This window comes from Xenopus laevis, chromosome 8S (genome assembly GCF_017654675.1).
Source record: "Xenopus laevis strain J_2021 chromosome 8S, Xenopus_laevis_v10.1, whole genome shotgun sequence".
Taxonomy (NCBI): Eukaryota; Metazoa; Chordata; class Amphibia; order Anura; family Pipidae; genus Xenopus; species Xenopus laevis.
In genome coordinates, this window is record NC_054386.1 from 100,729,270 (window position 1) to 100,744,017 (window position 14,748).

At 39.1% G+C, this 14,748-nt stretch overlaps 1 protein-coding gene across 1 annotated transcript; it reads left to right on the top strand.

The window, feature by feature from the left end:
• The first annotated feature begins 7,764 nt into the window (after window positions 1-7,764).
• Window positions 7,765-9,183, top strand: LOC121397588 (serine/threonine-protein kinase N2-like). Its single transcript, XM_041574527.1, has 4 exons — window positions 7,765-7,844; window positions 8,143-8,250; window positions 8,458-8,538; window positions 8,628-9,183. The coding sequence occupies exons 1-4, from the start codon at window positions 7,830-7,832 to the stop codon at window positions 8,802-8,804; spliced, it is 381 nt and encodes a 126-aa protein (XP_041430461.1). The 5' UTR covers window positions 7,765-7,829; the 3' UTR covers window positions 8,805-9,183.
• The last annotated feature ends 5,565 nt before the right edge of the window (window positions 9,184-14,748 follow it).

Here is a 14,748-nt window from a genome sequence, read left to right on the forward strand (position 1 = left end):
TGCACCATTTATTTAGCAAATATCAAACATACAGATGTTATTTACAATGATGTCACAATGACCAAGCAGACAAATAATTAATTAATCTAAAAGAAATTATTTTAGAATTCAACTGAAATCTGTAAGTACTCAGCTATGTATGTACAGAGGGGAATTGCTAAAGGGTTAGAATTTAATATAAAGTTAAATTAAGATTGAGTTAATTAAAAAAAAAAAAAATATATATATATATATATATTGGTGTAGCTAGGGATTTCACTCTTCATCTTGCAGGTGAGTTATGTGATATCACATGACTTCAATCTCATTGTGATGTCATAGTGACCTCACATACAGCTGTTATTTACAATGATGTCACAATGACCATGCAGACAATTACATCATTATGATGTCATAATGCCCTGACCTATATATGTTAACTACCAGGCTTGTTGCTATTCAGTTGGTGTTTGGCTGCCGTAGAGATAACATCTCTACTGCTGCTGATACCAAGCCCTTTCCTGGTACCAGTTATTGTTTTGGCTGTGTGCCAGGAGAGGATTCTAATAGGAAATTCTTTTAGAATTCAACTGAAATCTGTAAGTACTCAGCTATGTATGTACAGAGGGATATTGCTAAGGGGTTAGAATTTAATATTAAGTTAAATTAAGATTAAGTTAAATTAAATATATATATTTATGTGTAGCTGGGGAGATAAGCTTTATCTTGCAGGTGGGTCATGTGACATCACATGACTTCAATGGCATTGTGATGTCATAGTGACCTCACATACAGCTGTTATTTACAATGATGTCACAATGACCATGCAGACAATTACATCATTATGATGTCATAATGCCCTGACCTATATATGTTAACTACTAGGCTTGTTCCTATTCAGTTGGTGTTTGGCTGCCGTAGAGATAACATCTCTACTGCTGCTGATACCAAGCCCTTTCCTGGTACCAGTTATTGTTTTGGCTGTGTGCCAGGAGAGGATTCTAATAGGAAATTCTTTTAGAATTCAACTGAAATCTGTAAGTACTCAGCTATGTATGTACAGAGGGGAATTACTAAGTGGTTAGAATTTAATATTAATTTAAATTAAGATTTATTTAATTTAAAAAAAATATATATATATATATTTAGGTGTAGCTAGGGATTTCACTCTTCATCTTGCAGATGGGTCATGTGGCATCACATAACTTCAATATCATTGTGATATCATAGTGACCTCACATACAGCTGTTATTTACAATGATGTCACAATGACCATAGAGACAATTACATCATTATGATGTCATAATGCCCTGACCTATATATGTTAACTACTAGGCTTGTTGCTATTCAGTTGGTGTTTGGCTGCCGTAGAGATAACATCTCTACTGCTGCTGATACCAAGCCCTTTCCTGGTACCAGTTATTGTTTTGGCTGTGTGCCAGGAGAGGATTCTAATAGGAAATTCTTTTAGAATTCAACTGAAATCTGTAAGTACTCAGCTATGTATGTATAGGGGGAATTGCTGAAGGGTTAGAATTAATATTAAGTTAAATTAAGATTAAGTTAGTTAAAAAAATGAATAAATAAATTAAAAAAAAAAATATATATATATATATATATATATATATTTAGGTGTAGTTATGGATTTCACTCTTTATCTTGCAGATGGGTCATGTGATATCACATCACTTCAATGTCATTGTGATATCATAGTGACCTCGCATACAGATGTTATTTACAATGATGTCACAATGACCATGCAGACAATTACATCATAATGATGTCATAATGCCCTGACCTATATATGTTAACTACTAGGCTTGTTCCTATTCAGTTGGTGTTTGGCTGCCGTAGAGATAACATCTCTACTGCTGCTGATACCAAGCCCTTTCCTGGTACCAGTTATTGTTTTGGCTGTGTGCCAGGAGAGGATTCTAATAGGAAATTCTTTTAGAATTCAACTAAAATCTGTAAGTACTAAGTTATATATGTATAGAGGGAATTGTTGAGGGGTTAGTGTTTAATATTGAGTTAAATTAATATTAAGATAATTTACATTTATTTATATAAATATATATATATATATATATATATATATATATATATATATATATATATATATATATATATATATATATATATATACATATATGTGTGTGTGTGTGTGGGGAGCTACAAATTTTAAGCTTCATCTTGCAAGGTGGGTCATGTGACAACATGCAATATTAAGGTATATTAATATTAATATATACTCTTTTTTTCTGAAGCTATAGGTACCATTGCATTGTATATGTTGTTTTTGAATACATTTGAGCTAATTGGTTATTTCATGTTCTTTGTGTAGAAAAAACAACAATGTTGAAATCAATAAGAAATTGTTGCGGAGCTCTCTGTAGCCTTTTTAATCGCAAGAAGAAGAAGGTAAGACCGCTGAAATCTTTTTTGTAACATAAATGAAATATAGACTGAGTGAAACTGGATAGGACTTGCCCTATACTGGATTATGTGTGAGCCAATATAATTGATATTATTAGGGCAAATACATTAGAACACCAGGCACTTGCCTCTTCTGCTACTTACCTCTGTTCCTCACTGCTTGGCGGTTATCTTATGCGCCTCCGGGTCATCTGTCCGCACTTGGAAATGTGAGGTGTGAGGTTCGTGGCACAAGTACAGCCAATCATATGCGAGTGAGGCTGCGTTGGTCCTGGCTGGCTTGACCCACCTCTGTCCACTAAATTCCACTGAGCCTAGAACCCACTGCAGGGCTTGAGTTTCTAATCAATTTATAAATCCTCACTCTGAATTTTATCTTTATAAGTTAAAGTAAGAACCCCCAAAACTGATAAAACCAAGTACATCCGAATAAAATTTCTATTTACCATGAACAATAATAAACAGAGCCCATAAATACACATACCCATAAGTAAAGTTCTCACTGTAGTGCCATATTTGTGTCAACCCTAATAAATTGTTATATTGATATAACTGATTTGCCATAATGATTTATTTCTAACTACAGGAACCAATCAACTCCAATTTGACAACACAGGAGCAGATTTTGTCAGCGCCACAGGTAAAAAACCCTGAAGCAGGGAAGAAGACGAAGACGAAGAAAACACAAGAGATTGTGAAGCCACCTGTTCCAGCATCACAGGTAAAAACTCCTGAAGCAGGGAAGAAGACGAAGACAAAGAAAACACAAGAGATTGTGAAGCCACCTGTTCCAGCATCACAGGTAAAAACCCCTGAAGCAGGGAAGAAGACGAAGACGAAGAAAACACAAGAGATTGTGAAGCCACCTGTTCCAGCATCACAGGTAAAAACTCCTGAAGCAGGGAAGAAGAAATCCCAAGAGATTGTGAAGTCACCTTTTCCAACATCAAAGGTAAAAACCCCTAAAGCAGGGAAGAAAAAGAAGAAAACACAAGAAATTGTGAAGACAGTTTTTCCAGCACCACAGGTGAAAACCCCTGAAGCAGAGGATGAGGTCAAAACACAAGTGATTGTGGAGCCACTAGAAACAGTGGAAAAAAATGTTCTTTCCAGTGAGGTCAAAGCTGCTGATGAAGACGTATCAAGAACCGTTGAAAAAAAGTCGAAGAATCTTTCAGGTACATTTTCTATAAAAAAAAATTCTCTGCATCCATTTTGCTTTACTATTATGCTTTATTATTTATTGTATCCCAAAGTTTCCCCTCTCACTATAATACACCATGCTGTATTTCAGTACAAATATCAATGCTACACAAATGCTCAATTGCATCTTACTGATGGTTGAAGCCATGGACTTCTACTCCAGCAATGCTCAACCACCCTCTAAACTTACTAACAGCTTATAATAATCAGCAAACCTGTAGCATCAGCTTATATTACAGCCAGGGAAGCTCATTTTCTGCTGGATAATTAGTGACGAGCCCTAAGCTTAGCTTCTCAACAGCCAATCAGAGCCCACTGAGCATGTGAGTGTCACAGACACTTTCCAAGATGGTGACCCCCTGTGACAAGTTTGAAGTCCTGGATCATTGCTGCTATTGACAAGCTCAAACTTTAGCCTCGTGCAATAAGTTCACTATATAAAATATGCTATTTTGAGCCAGTAACGTAACTAGAGGGGGGCGGGCCCTGATGTGCAATGTGCAGTTGGGCCCCCCACCCCCCTCCGTATGAGATTTTTCAGCCTGGAAACTGTGGTGTGTGAGCTGCTGGGGGGCCCTGAGGGGGTACTTGGCCCAATCGCACCACCTGCTCCCCCGGTAGTTCTGCCACTATTTTTAGCCATATTCATTTTTAGGGTTTAGTTCTTTAAGTACTCAGCAACATATGTACAGGGGGAATTGCTTAGGGGTTAGAATTTAATATTAAGTTATATTAATATTAAGTTAATTTAAAAACTAGGAAATGAGGCCCCCAAACTAGGGATGTTTTTTTTAAATCTCCTACAAATTTTTGAGCATGACAACTGGGTTTTCTTGGAATGCACATATTCTCCTTTATGTGAACTGCAGCACAGTTTTTATATATTTCAAGTATGTCCCCCAGCAAATTCAGTTTAATCCAGTTCAGTTAAATTCACTTCCTTTTTCCTATTAGTTATTACTTGCTTTTTCATGTTTTGACCAATATTATTAGAATGTTGCTTCTCTAAAAATGTTTTTTTTCTGAAGCTATAGGTAGCATTGCACTGTATACAGTATGTTGTGTTTAAATACATTTGAGCTAATAGGTCATTTCATGTTCTTTGTGCAGAAACAACAACAACGTTGGAAACAATAAGAAATTGTTGTGGAGCTCTCTGTAGCCTTTGTAAGAAGAAGAAGGTAAGAACCACTACAATCTTTTTTGCAACATAAATTAAATATGGAGTAAAACTAGAAGGCCTTGGCCTATACTGGGTTATGGGAGAGCCAATGTAATTGATATTATTAGGGAAAATACATTAGGACACCAGGCACTTGCCTCTTCTGCTACTTACCTCTGTTCCTCACTAGGGATGTAGCGAACCGCCGCCGATGTGTTCGCGAACGCCGTTCGCGAACACCGGCATAATTTGCGAACTGTTCGCGAACTGTTCGCGAACTTCGATCATCCGAAAATCGTTCGATTCGAACGATCGAAGGATTTTAATCGTTCGATCGAACGATTTTCGTTCGAATCGAACGAAAATCGTTCGATTTTAGCGATCGAATGGTCGAATGGGCGACCGATTTTGACGCGAACGCCTATTGGCGAACGTCGCGCGACGTTCGCGAACTTGCGGCGGACGCGAACAGTCGAAGTTCGCGCGAACTAGTTCGCCGGCGAACAGTTCGCTACATCCCTATTCCTCACTGCTTGGCGGTTATCTTATGCGCCTCCGGGTCATCTGTCCGCACTTGGAAATGTGAGGTGTGAGGTTCACGGCACACGTACAGCCAATCATATGCGAGTGAGGCTGCCTAGGGGCCTGACTGGCTTCACCCACCTCTGTCCACTAAGCTCCACTGAGCCTAGAACTCACTGCAGGGCTTGGGTTTTAAATCAATTTATAAATCCTCACTTAGAATTTTATCTTAATAAGTTTAAGTAATAAACCCCAAAAGTGATAAAACCAAGTGCACATCAGAATAAGTATCATTTCTATTTACCTTGAAGAATAATAAACTGAACCATAAATACACATGCCCATAAGTAAAGCTCTCACTGTAGTGCCATATTTGTGTCAACCCTAATAGATTGTTATATTGATATAATTGATTTACCATAATGATTTATTTCTAACTACAGGAACCAATCGGCTGCAATGTGCCAGCATTGAATACAACCAGCACTGTCTTTCAGGAGTGCCCAGACTCAACGTAAGTTAAATTGTTACTTGTACCAATACTTTAACCCTTCTATTGAATCACATTGGTGCTTCCCCATCAGAAGCTCCATGTTGGCTTGCTCTGTGCTCTTTTGAAGAGCTTTTATATACAATGTTTTGGAACTAGGGTTACAGTATTTAGCATAAGTGCCTTCAGTGGGAATTATATAGGACTAAACATTGCCTTTTTTACAGGCATCAGAACTCCATCAATGACTTCAAGTTCAATCGATTGCTTGGGAGAGGATTCTTTGGACAGGTGAGTTATGTGTCCTATGTTAAGTTTACAGTGTGAAATAGGAGTTTCAGAGAAACAACAAGATTCTTATTCTCATTCCAGGTCTTCCAGGCACAACATAACAAAACAGGGAAGACGCTTGCCATCAAGAAACTCAAGAAGGAAATATACTTTGCAGGCAACATGGTCAAAAGGTACATTTTTCATTTACTTTTTTAAATAAGTGGGACTTAGTAACTAACCTGGTGACTTAATTGCTCTGGTGTCTCACAGTAATCAGATCTTAGCATTCATGTTTTAACTTCTAGTAGATTGATTTAAATTCTTTGCTGATTTATTGAGATTAGAGAAATGTTGCAGCTTTGTGAGTAAAACAACTGTGTGATCTTATGTTTCAGTGTTTTTGTGGAGCGGGACGTCTTAAGGTTGGCAAGAAACACCAGATGTCCATTCCTTGTGAGTTTGTTCTGTGCCTTCCAGACGGAACATCACGCATTCCTAGCTATGGAATTCGCTGCTGGAGGAAGTTTAGGGTCTCTGTTGAACACCGGTGCACTAACCCAGGAAAGCACTTTGTAAGTATTACTGGTTGAGTTATTGCACCTTTCACCATTATCAATTAGTAGGAGTCAAGTTAGAATTAGGAGCTATAGGTTTATCCTCTACTCTGGGCTTACGTAATGAAGTGTAAAATTTAGAATATTTAGAAAAACATCCTCACTATAGTTTTTTTATAGGTATATGGATTTGCATTAGTAAAACAACTAAAATGTGTTTACTTTCACAGATTCTATGCTGCATGCATCACGTCAGGGATCAAGTTCCTACATGATCGCGGAATCATCCACCGGTAAGAACGAGAGCTAATAGGGCTTCTATTTTGAGGGTCAGATAGTGGCTATTATTAATACTAAATTAATGATAACCTTACTACATGGATAGTCTATGGGAAATGTATTCTACTTGTTAACATTAGAGATATAAGCTTAACATAGTAACAGTAAAAAACAGATTTATTGATAACATAAATAAATACATTCTGAACCATATCAGTGACTTATACACCTAAAGGTCGTTTGATCAGCCTTGTGTTAAAAAGAAGTGGATATTTTACTTATAAGGGGTTCTGGGTTGTGTGACCATTATGTTTATAGTGTTATAGGCTACACAGTATGGGTGGGCATGGGAGATTCTCTGGTTATGACTTTGCTTCTGCAGGGATACCAGGTCCGATGCAGTAGGAACTGAGGGTTCTAAACTAAAAAAGCACATTAGTACTAATTACTTTATTTATTTTCCTGCAGAGATATAAAGCCAGACAATGTTGTAATAGACAGCACTGGATATGCACAGCTTGCAGATTTTGGACTCTGTAAAACAGGTAATATATTCTGGTTTAATTATAAAACATATGAGTTTCTGGTGCACTAATATGCCTTAATGTCCCAGGATAAGGCTCACACACAATGGTAACCAATGCTAGGTTATATTTTAATACAGAATTTCCATGTATAAATGTCCTCCTCATTTTAATAGTAGAATTAAGTTCAGGACACTCCTCTCAGGTCCTCTATATTACATGTACTGCTTAGTAGATAATGACAGCCGCTAACAAACACTGTTTTTTCTTGTACCTAAGGAGTTGACCACACATCAGAAATAGACGAGCCATGTGGAGACCTCTCTTATAATGCCCCAGAAATACTCAGAGGAGAACGCTACAACAGGACCGTGGACTGGTGGTCATTAGGGATAACTATCTATGAAATGGCCGTTGCCAAGGTAAGTGTAAAGCCTCCATCGATAGATTTCATTAGGCTCTAGAATGTTATCTTCTCTTTGTTTATTCTGTAGAATAACAATAAAAAAGACCTCAGTCCGGTCACAGATAAGATTATTATTTCAAGTTTTAAAACTAAGTGGTAACTAAATGTCCCATAATACTTCTAACTTCTAAAGTGTACTAGTCTAGTTATATTCACCCTATATACAGTAGTTACAGTATCTGTTTAGAAAGTATTGCCCTGCTATAGCACTGATGTCCTTTTCCTTTTCCTAATGAGATTCTTTTTTTTTGCAGTTGCCATTTACTGGGAAAACCCAGGAGGAAATCTTTAATAACATCTTTTATTCAGAACCAGATTATCCAAGTGACCTGGATAGTAGCACCATTTCAATAATTGAAGCAGTAAGTTGTTGCATCGATTCACTTTCTTATCCTCTCGGCAAACCTGCCATGTTTCCTTGTCGGACATATATACACACAAATACAACACTGGCTTTAAATGAAAGGAAACATACAGACTAAATAAACATGATTTCACTGCCATTGCTTTGATTGAGCTGTTAGATTCTGGTGCAGGTACCTATAAAACTATTATTTTCTTTTGTGTAGCTCCTAGACAAAGACCCCAGATTCCGGCTGGGATCAGAAATAGATGATGGTGAAGAAGTGCAGAGATTCAGATACTTCAGGGTAAGTTTATACTTTAGACATCTTGCAATTATTACAATAAAGCAATTAATTCATAATGAGAAAACTAATTTTATTATATTATTTTATAGTCAATTGACTGGAAAGCTCTCTGGAACAAGCAGCTGAAAGCGCCATTCATACCCAGCCAACCTACTACAACAGATGGTGATGAAGGCGTCAAACTTACAGAATACAGATGGAGACTTGACCAAGATGTGCACGAGACATTCAGAAATTTTGATGAGTTGCCAGAAGAAAACTTCTAAAATGATATCTCTCTATAAACCAAAGAAATGCCAGATAGAAAATGTTTGCCAGAGGAGACTCATCTTCTACCAAGGAAGACAAAGCACAATACCAACTGTCCTTCTACTTCTACCAATGGGGTATAGTAGTTATCAGGGATATGGAAGATAGCTCATAGTCAGGCCCAGAATTGTGGCAAGGCCACAAAGGCAGAGCCTAGGACAGTAAAATTTTAGGGATAGCATGCTGCTCAGCCACATTGGGAACACTGCGTTCCCCTGTGCCCATCACTATGGTGGGCACTAGGACCATGATGCCTCGTCGGAACCGCTGCAGGAAATCTGGCCCTGCTCATATTACAAGTTGATCCAGGGACTAGTCCGATTGCCATTTTGGAGTCAGGAAGGAATTTTTTCCCCCTCTGAGGCAAATTGGAGAGACTTCAAATGGGGTTTTTCGCCTTCCTCTGGATCAACTGGCAGTTAGGCAGGTTATATATAGACTAAAAGGGTTGAACCTAATGTATGTGTGTCTTTTTGCAACCTAACATGCTATGTAACTATGTATATTAAAAGAAAAAATTGATATTATAGCAAGACAGATATGTTATATAGAGGGTGCTAAATATTTGCTAATAGACAGAGGCACCATAACAGGGAGGGTGGGTGGAAGGGCAGTATGAAGAAGGAGCACTGTAATTACTAGTAGTAAATAGTAATAAATAAACAGCATAACATGAATAAAGCAGTAAATGGTTATTTGCCTTATTTTTTGTCTTACTTATACAATATTGTTGTTAATGGTAGACACAAACAGACAAAACATTATCAAAGAGTAGGTATAAAGAAAGTAAAATATCAAGCACGACAGTAATGCTAAAGTGAATGGGATTGTATCTATTTCCAATCAAGGTAGTAGAGTTAGTGGTGTATCATGCTTTGGTGTGTTGGAGAGTCTGTAAGGGGTAAGGTACAACTTCATCAAAACTAGTGATGGGCGAATTTATTCGTCAGGCGCGAATTCGTGGCGATTTTGCGCGATTCGCCACCAGCGAATAAATTGAAACAAAACTAGCCCCATAGCAGAAAAGCTGATCAGGTAAAGGTAAAGGGTTTTAAGGAGCATCAAAATAAAACCTGCACCATAAAGATGCCCACCCTATTGCATCCATCCTTAGACTCTCAAAAGAGCAAATTTTCTGAAGCTCACAAAGTATGTTACCCACCACCGCTGAACAGAGGAGAACTTATGCCTAGTAGAAACCTGACACTGTGCATTCCAAGTGTTAAAGTCGGAATTAACTAAAAAAGGGGTGCTCAACTCAAATATAGACTTAATATTAAAGGGACGCCAAAGTAGGAAGTGGTCCATGGTCACCTCCTTCCCAGTTCATTCCTCCCGTGGGCAGTCATGGTCATTGACAGACCTATGCTTCGTGTTCCCATTAACATAGAGCTTCCCATGGAAGAAACGACAAATGATATCCCTAAACCCTAGGTGAGTTGACTAAAGAGAGTCCTACTCAACACATTGTCTCACAATCTCTCAGTGCCAACGGTGTGTCCCAAGACTATCCTGTTGATCTCCTTCCTAGAAGAACACTTGATTTTACCCACAGTAATGCACCATCATCGCATGACTTTCATCATCATCATCATCATCATCATCATTTATTTATATAGTGTTGTCAAGATACGCAGTGCTTTAAGACCCCTGCAACATAAGGCAGGAGAGGGCCATGCCAGATCTACATACTCTTTGCCAAGCTAACATCTATCCAGTCCCCCAGAACTTAGATACCAATATCCTGAAGACATCTACCCTCAAAGAAGGCTTCTCCAGAAGGAGGTTGCTGAAGTTGTTCATAAAGAGAACTGTCTTTCCTGGGTCAGAAGATCAGGCCTGTATAGGAGACATATGACAACCTGGATAAGGAGAAGGAGAAGGAGGAGAGAAGGCAGATGGACAAGGACAAGTTGAAAATAAAACACTGATCCACCTCTGTGTCCTCGAATGATGAGACTGCATCACCCTCCTCCAGGTATAGCGTCTCCCTGGGACCCAATCTCTCTGCTTTCCAAAGTCCTGTGGCCCTCTCTGGCTCCCCTGGGCTCCTCACAGAGATAAAGGCCCTGGAGTAACCCACCCTCAACCCACAGAAGCTGGTCTTCACAGATGAAATTGAGGACATCAATCTGAGGGAGAAAGTGAAAAGCTGGAAATCAGTAAAGACCAAGGAAAACGTATCATTCGTGTTTGTAGAGGAGGATTTTCCTACATTGCCAACTCCTGCAGGATCAGTGGTTACTGCTACTCAAGGGACCCCTTGAGGTTCATACTTCTGCAACATAATATCACAGCCCTGTGTACAGAGGTGCCTACAACTCCCAGTTTGAACTCTGTTCCCACTGACACGAGTAAACAAGAGACTGTTGGTTTTGGCGGGAAAATTAAACCTGGTGTGCTGTTGCCTACATCTCCCATCATCTCCTCTGGTCCTTCTGAGACAGTTACCCCAGCAGAGACTGTGCCAGAGAAGTTTGAGGATGTCAGGGATGTAAATGCTTCTGACTAGTGATCTGTGGGCAGGACCGATACCTTTGGTCTTTAACAAACAAGGGAAAGTTGTGCTCACCACTATTTTTTAAAACCATTAGGCGGGGGTGCAATGAGGGTGTGACCACAAAATACATATAGTCAACTACAAGAGGTCCTCTGCACTCAACCCATTATCAATATATTTAAGACAGCGACATTTTGTGCATACTGCTACTAAAAAATGCCTTACCCTTTAAACAAAACAGGGATTGTTTGTCCATATATTGCAATATATTTAAGCTGAACAACTACGTCAAAGTCATCCCATATCTGGCCAGTCCTACACTTAATTTTATCTGATTCATTAAGAATTCAATTGCTTCATTATACATTTTACAAAGGGACTAGGTTTTATCTGCAACTTACTTGCTGCTTTCAAAGTAAAACTCCCAAACTTGGCTGCCCTTTTATTAGACACCAGTGGGATCACCTGACTATAGCTGGGTCTTTATCAGGGCAATTAGTGAGTCTGTCTCAGCCTTTTTCTTCCTGTAAGCCCTGATGCAGGCAGCCATGCTCACCTGGAAACCCTGATCTCCTGGCTCCAGTGCTGGTAATCCGGCTATAGACTCCTCTGCTCGACCATCAAGCTGCCTTCCCTGGCCCTCTGCTTTCACTCCATGTCTGCTCTTAGCAACCACACCACCATGCCTAGGTCTAGATGAAGCCTGGGACTGGCCTGACAGAGCAAGCCAAGATAAGAGCATTAGGCCTTGGTGGCAGGAAGACATCTAGAGACTGGATGGGGTAAAGCAGGTCCAAATGCTCAGCATTGGCTGCACACAGTGTTCAAGCTCTGCCTTCTTCCTGCTGTGTACATGGAATTGCCACTGTGCCATCCTGCTATGAGTTCTCGGAGTATTATTCAATATAAACACATGAATTGCATTGCAAATTCATTTTCTGTAGTAATACATTGGTACTTACAGGTTTTGGTAAAATAGGTGTGGTATTTAGGGGTGTGGCCATAAGTGGGCAAGGCTTAGAAACATTTCGCTGCATTAATAGTAGGAGCCCACAAGTTGGCTCTTTGTCCAGGGCCCTCTAAGGCTTTAAAACAGCCTTGCTTTCATGTAGGTGACTCAGATCAATATGAGGATGTAGGAGATGATTGCGCCTAACATGGGCTCACTGTTTCCCATTTCTGGGTCAGTCTCAGTGATTGCATTTTAGGAGAGACTACTAAGGTATCTGTATTAGCAATAGTCACAGGTTGTTATGCTTTATTAACTAACAAGCCAACTGAAGGTTTCCAGTTGGGCTCATTGTGGTGATAGGACTTTGCTAGAATACTGCACAGGACATTTTAGAAGAGTGAGAAAGAAGGGTTGATTGATACAGATGCTACTACTGCTTGTGCTAAGTAACAGCCTGCTTGGTTTTCCTATCATTGAGACACTGCAGATTCAGGACCACCGGCAGGGCTGAACTTCTCTCATGGTGGGAGATGCATCTCTTGCTTGCAGCAGATTTGGGAGCCATCCTCTCTGCAGAGGCAGCCTAATACTCTGTGGAATTCTGGCTTGGGGTTAAGCTGGCAAGGTCCTAGTTTTTTGATAAAATGTGAATAAATGCTGTGGCCATTTTACCCAATTTTTGGCTCCTGGTGTCTCATTAATGTATGTAACAAGAGGGCTCAGTGGGATAGCTGATAATGAAGGGCCAGTTGAGGAGTCCCCTTGATATGAATTATTATGTGAATAGATAAATATGGCTATGCTACAGCTACACTTACTGTGGAATATATGATATCTGCTAAATAAATTGGGTAAAAGTAAAGCCCTCATCAACAACTTTTACTGTACATTGCCTTTTCTAGTGGTCAGTGGAACTTCCTTGTTTGTACTATTATATTCTTCACAGTAGCAACAGGGATTTGATTCTTGTAATTTACTACATATATGTCTTCTATTCAAGATATCAATATGACTTAATATTCACTGTATAAACTCCTGTGGTTTCTCACCAAGATATAGTTTACAGTTCAAAAATAATATTCCATGTTAAAATTATTGTTTATTGCTGACTTTTCCATTGAGATACCACCTAGTGGGATATGGACACCAAGGACCCTAGTCACAGAGAGCTACATAACCTATAAAACCACAAGACACTTAACAGTAAATAAAGAGAAATTATATTTAAATCAAACTTCAAAAATTAGATGGAAACATTGATTAATGGCTATTAAGGGAGAACTAAACCCTAAAAATTAATGTGGCAAAAAATGCCATGTTTTATATAGTGAACTTATTGCACAAGGCTAAAGTTTGAGCTTGTCAATAGCAGCAATGATCCAGGACTTCAAACTTGTCACAGGGGGTCACCATCTTGGAAAGTGTCTGTGACACTCACATGCTCAGTGGGCTCTGATTGGCTGTTGAGACGCTAAGCTTAGGGCTCGTCACTAATTATCCAGCAGAAAATAAGGTTTTGTCTGTAATATAAGCTGATGCTCCAGGGCTAATTATTAAATTCTGATGCTAATTGCAGTGGTTTCTGTGCTGTCATATACAACTAATGATGCATGGATCACACATGAGGAAATTCAAAAGAGACTAGAACATGTTAAGATTAACAAAGGTCCTGGCCCAGATGGTATTCATCCCAGGGTACTTAGCGAGCTCAGCTCTGTGATTGCCAAACCTCTTTACTTAATTTTTCAGGATTCATTGAGGTCTGGCATAGTGCCGAGAGACCGGCGAATTGCTAATGTGGTGCCTCTATTGAAAAAAGGATCCTGTTCTCAGCCTCAAAACTATAGGCCAGTTAGTCTGACGTCAGTGGTAGGAAAGCTTTTCAAAGAGTTAATAAAGGATTATATACTGGACTTCATAGCAAATCATAATACTATGAGTGTGTACCAGCATGGTTTTATGCATAATAGATCTTGCCAGACTAACTTAATTTCTTTTTATGAGAAGGTGAGCAGGGACCTTGATTCTGGGATGGCAGTGGATGTGATTTACTTAGACTCTGCTAAAGCATTTGATACAGTGCCACACAAAAGGTTACTGGTTAAATTAAGGAATGTTGGCCTGAAACATAGTATTTGTACCTGGATAGAGAACTGGCTAAAAGGTAGACTACAAAGAGTGGTGGTAAATGGAACATTTTCTAATTGGACCAGTGATGTTAGTGGAGTACCGCAGGGCTCTGTACTAGGTCCCTTGATTTTCAACTTGTTTATTAATGACCTGGAGGTGAGCATTGAAAATACTGTTTCTAATTTTTGCAGATGATACTAAATTGTGCAGAACTAGGGGTTTTTGTAGAGTGCTAAGATAATGTTGGCATTTGTGTAGGGAGCCATAAGTGTAATGGCCCTTATGGCTTCATTCCATAATGAAGCCATAAGCTTCCTAC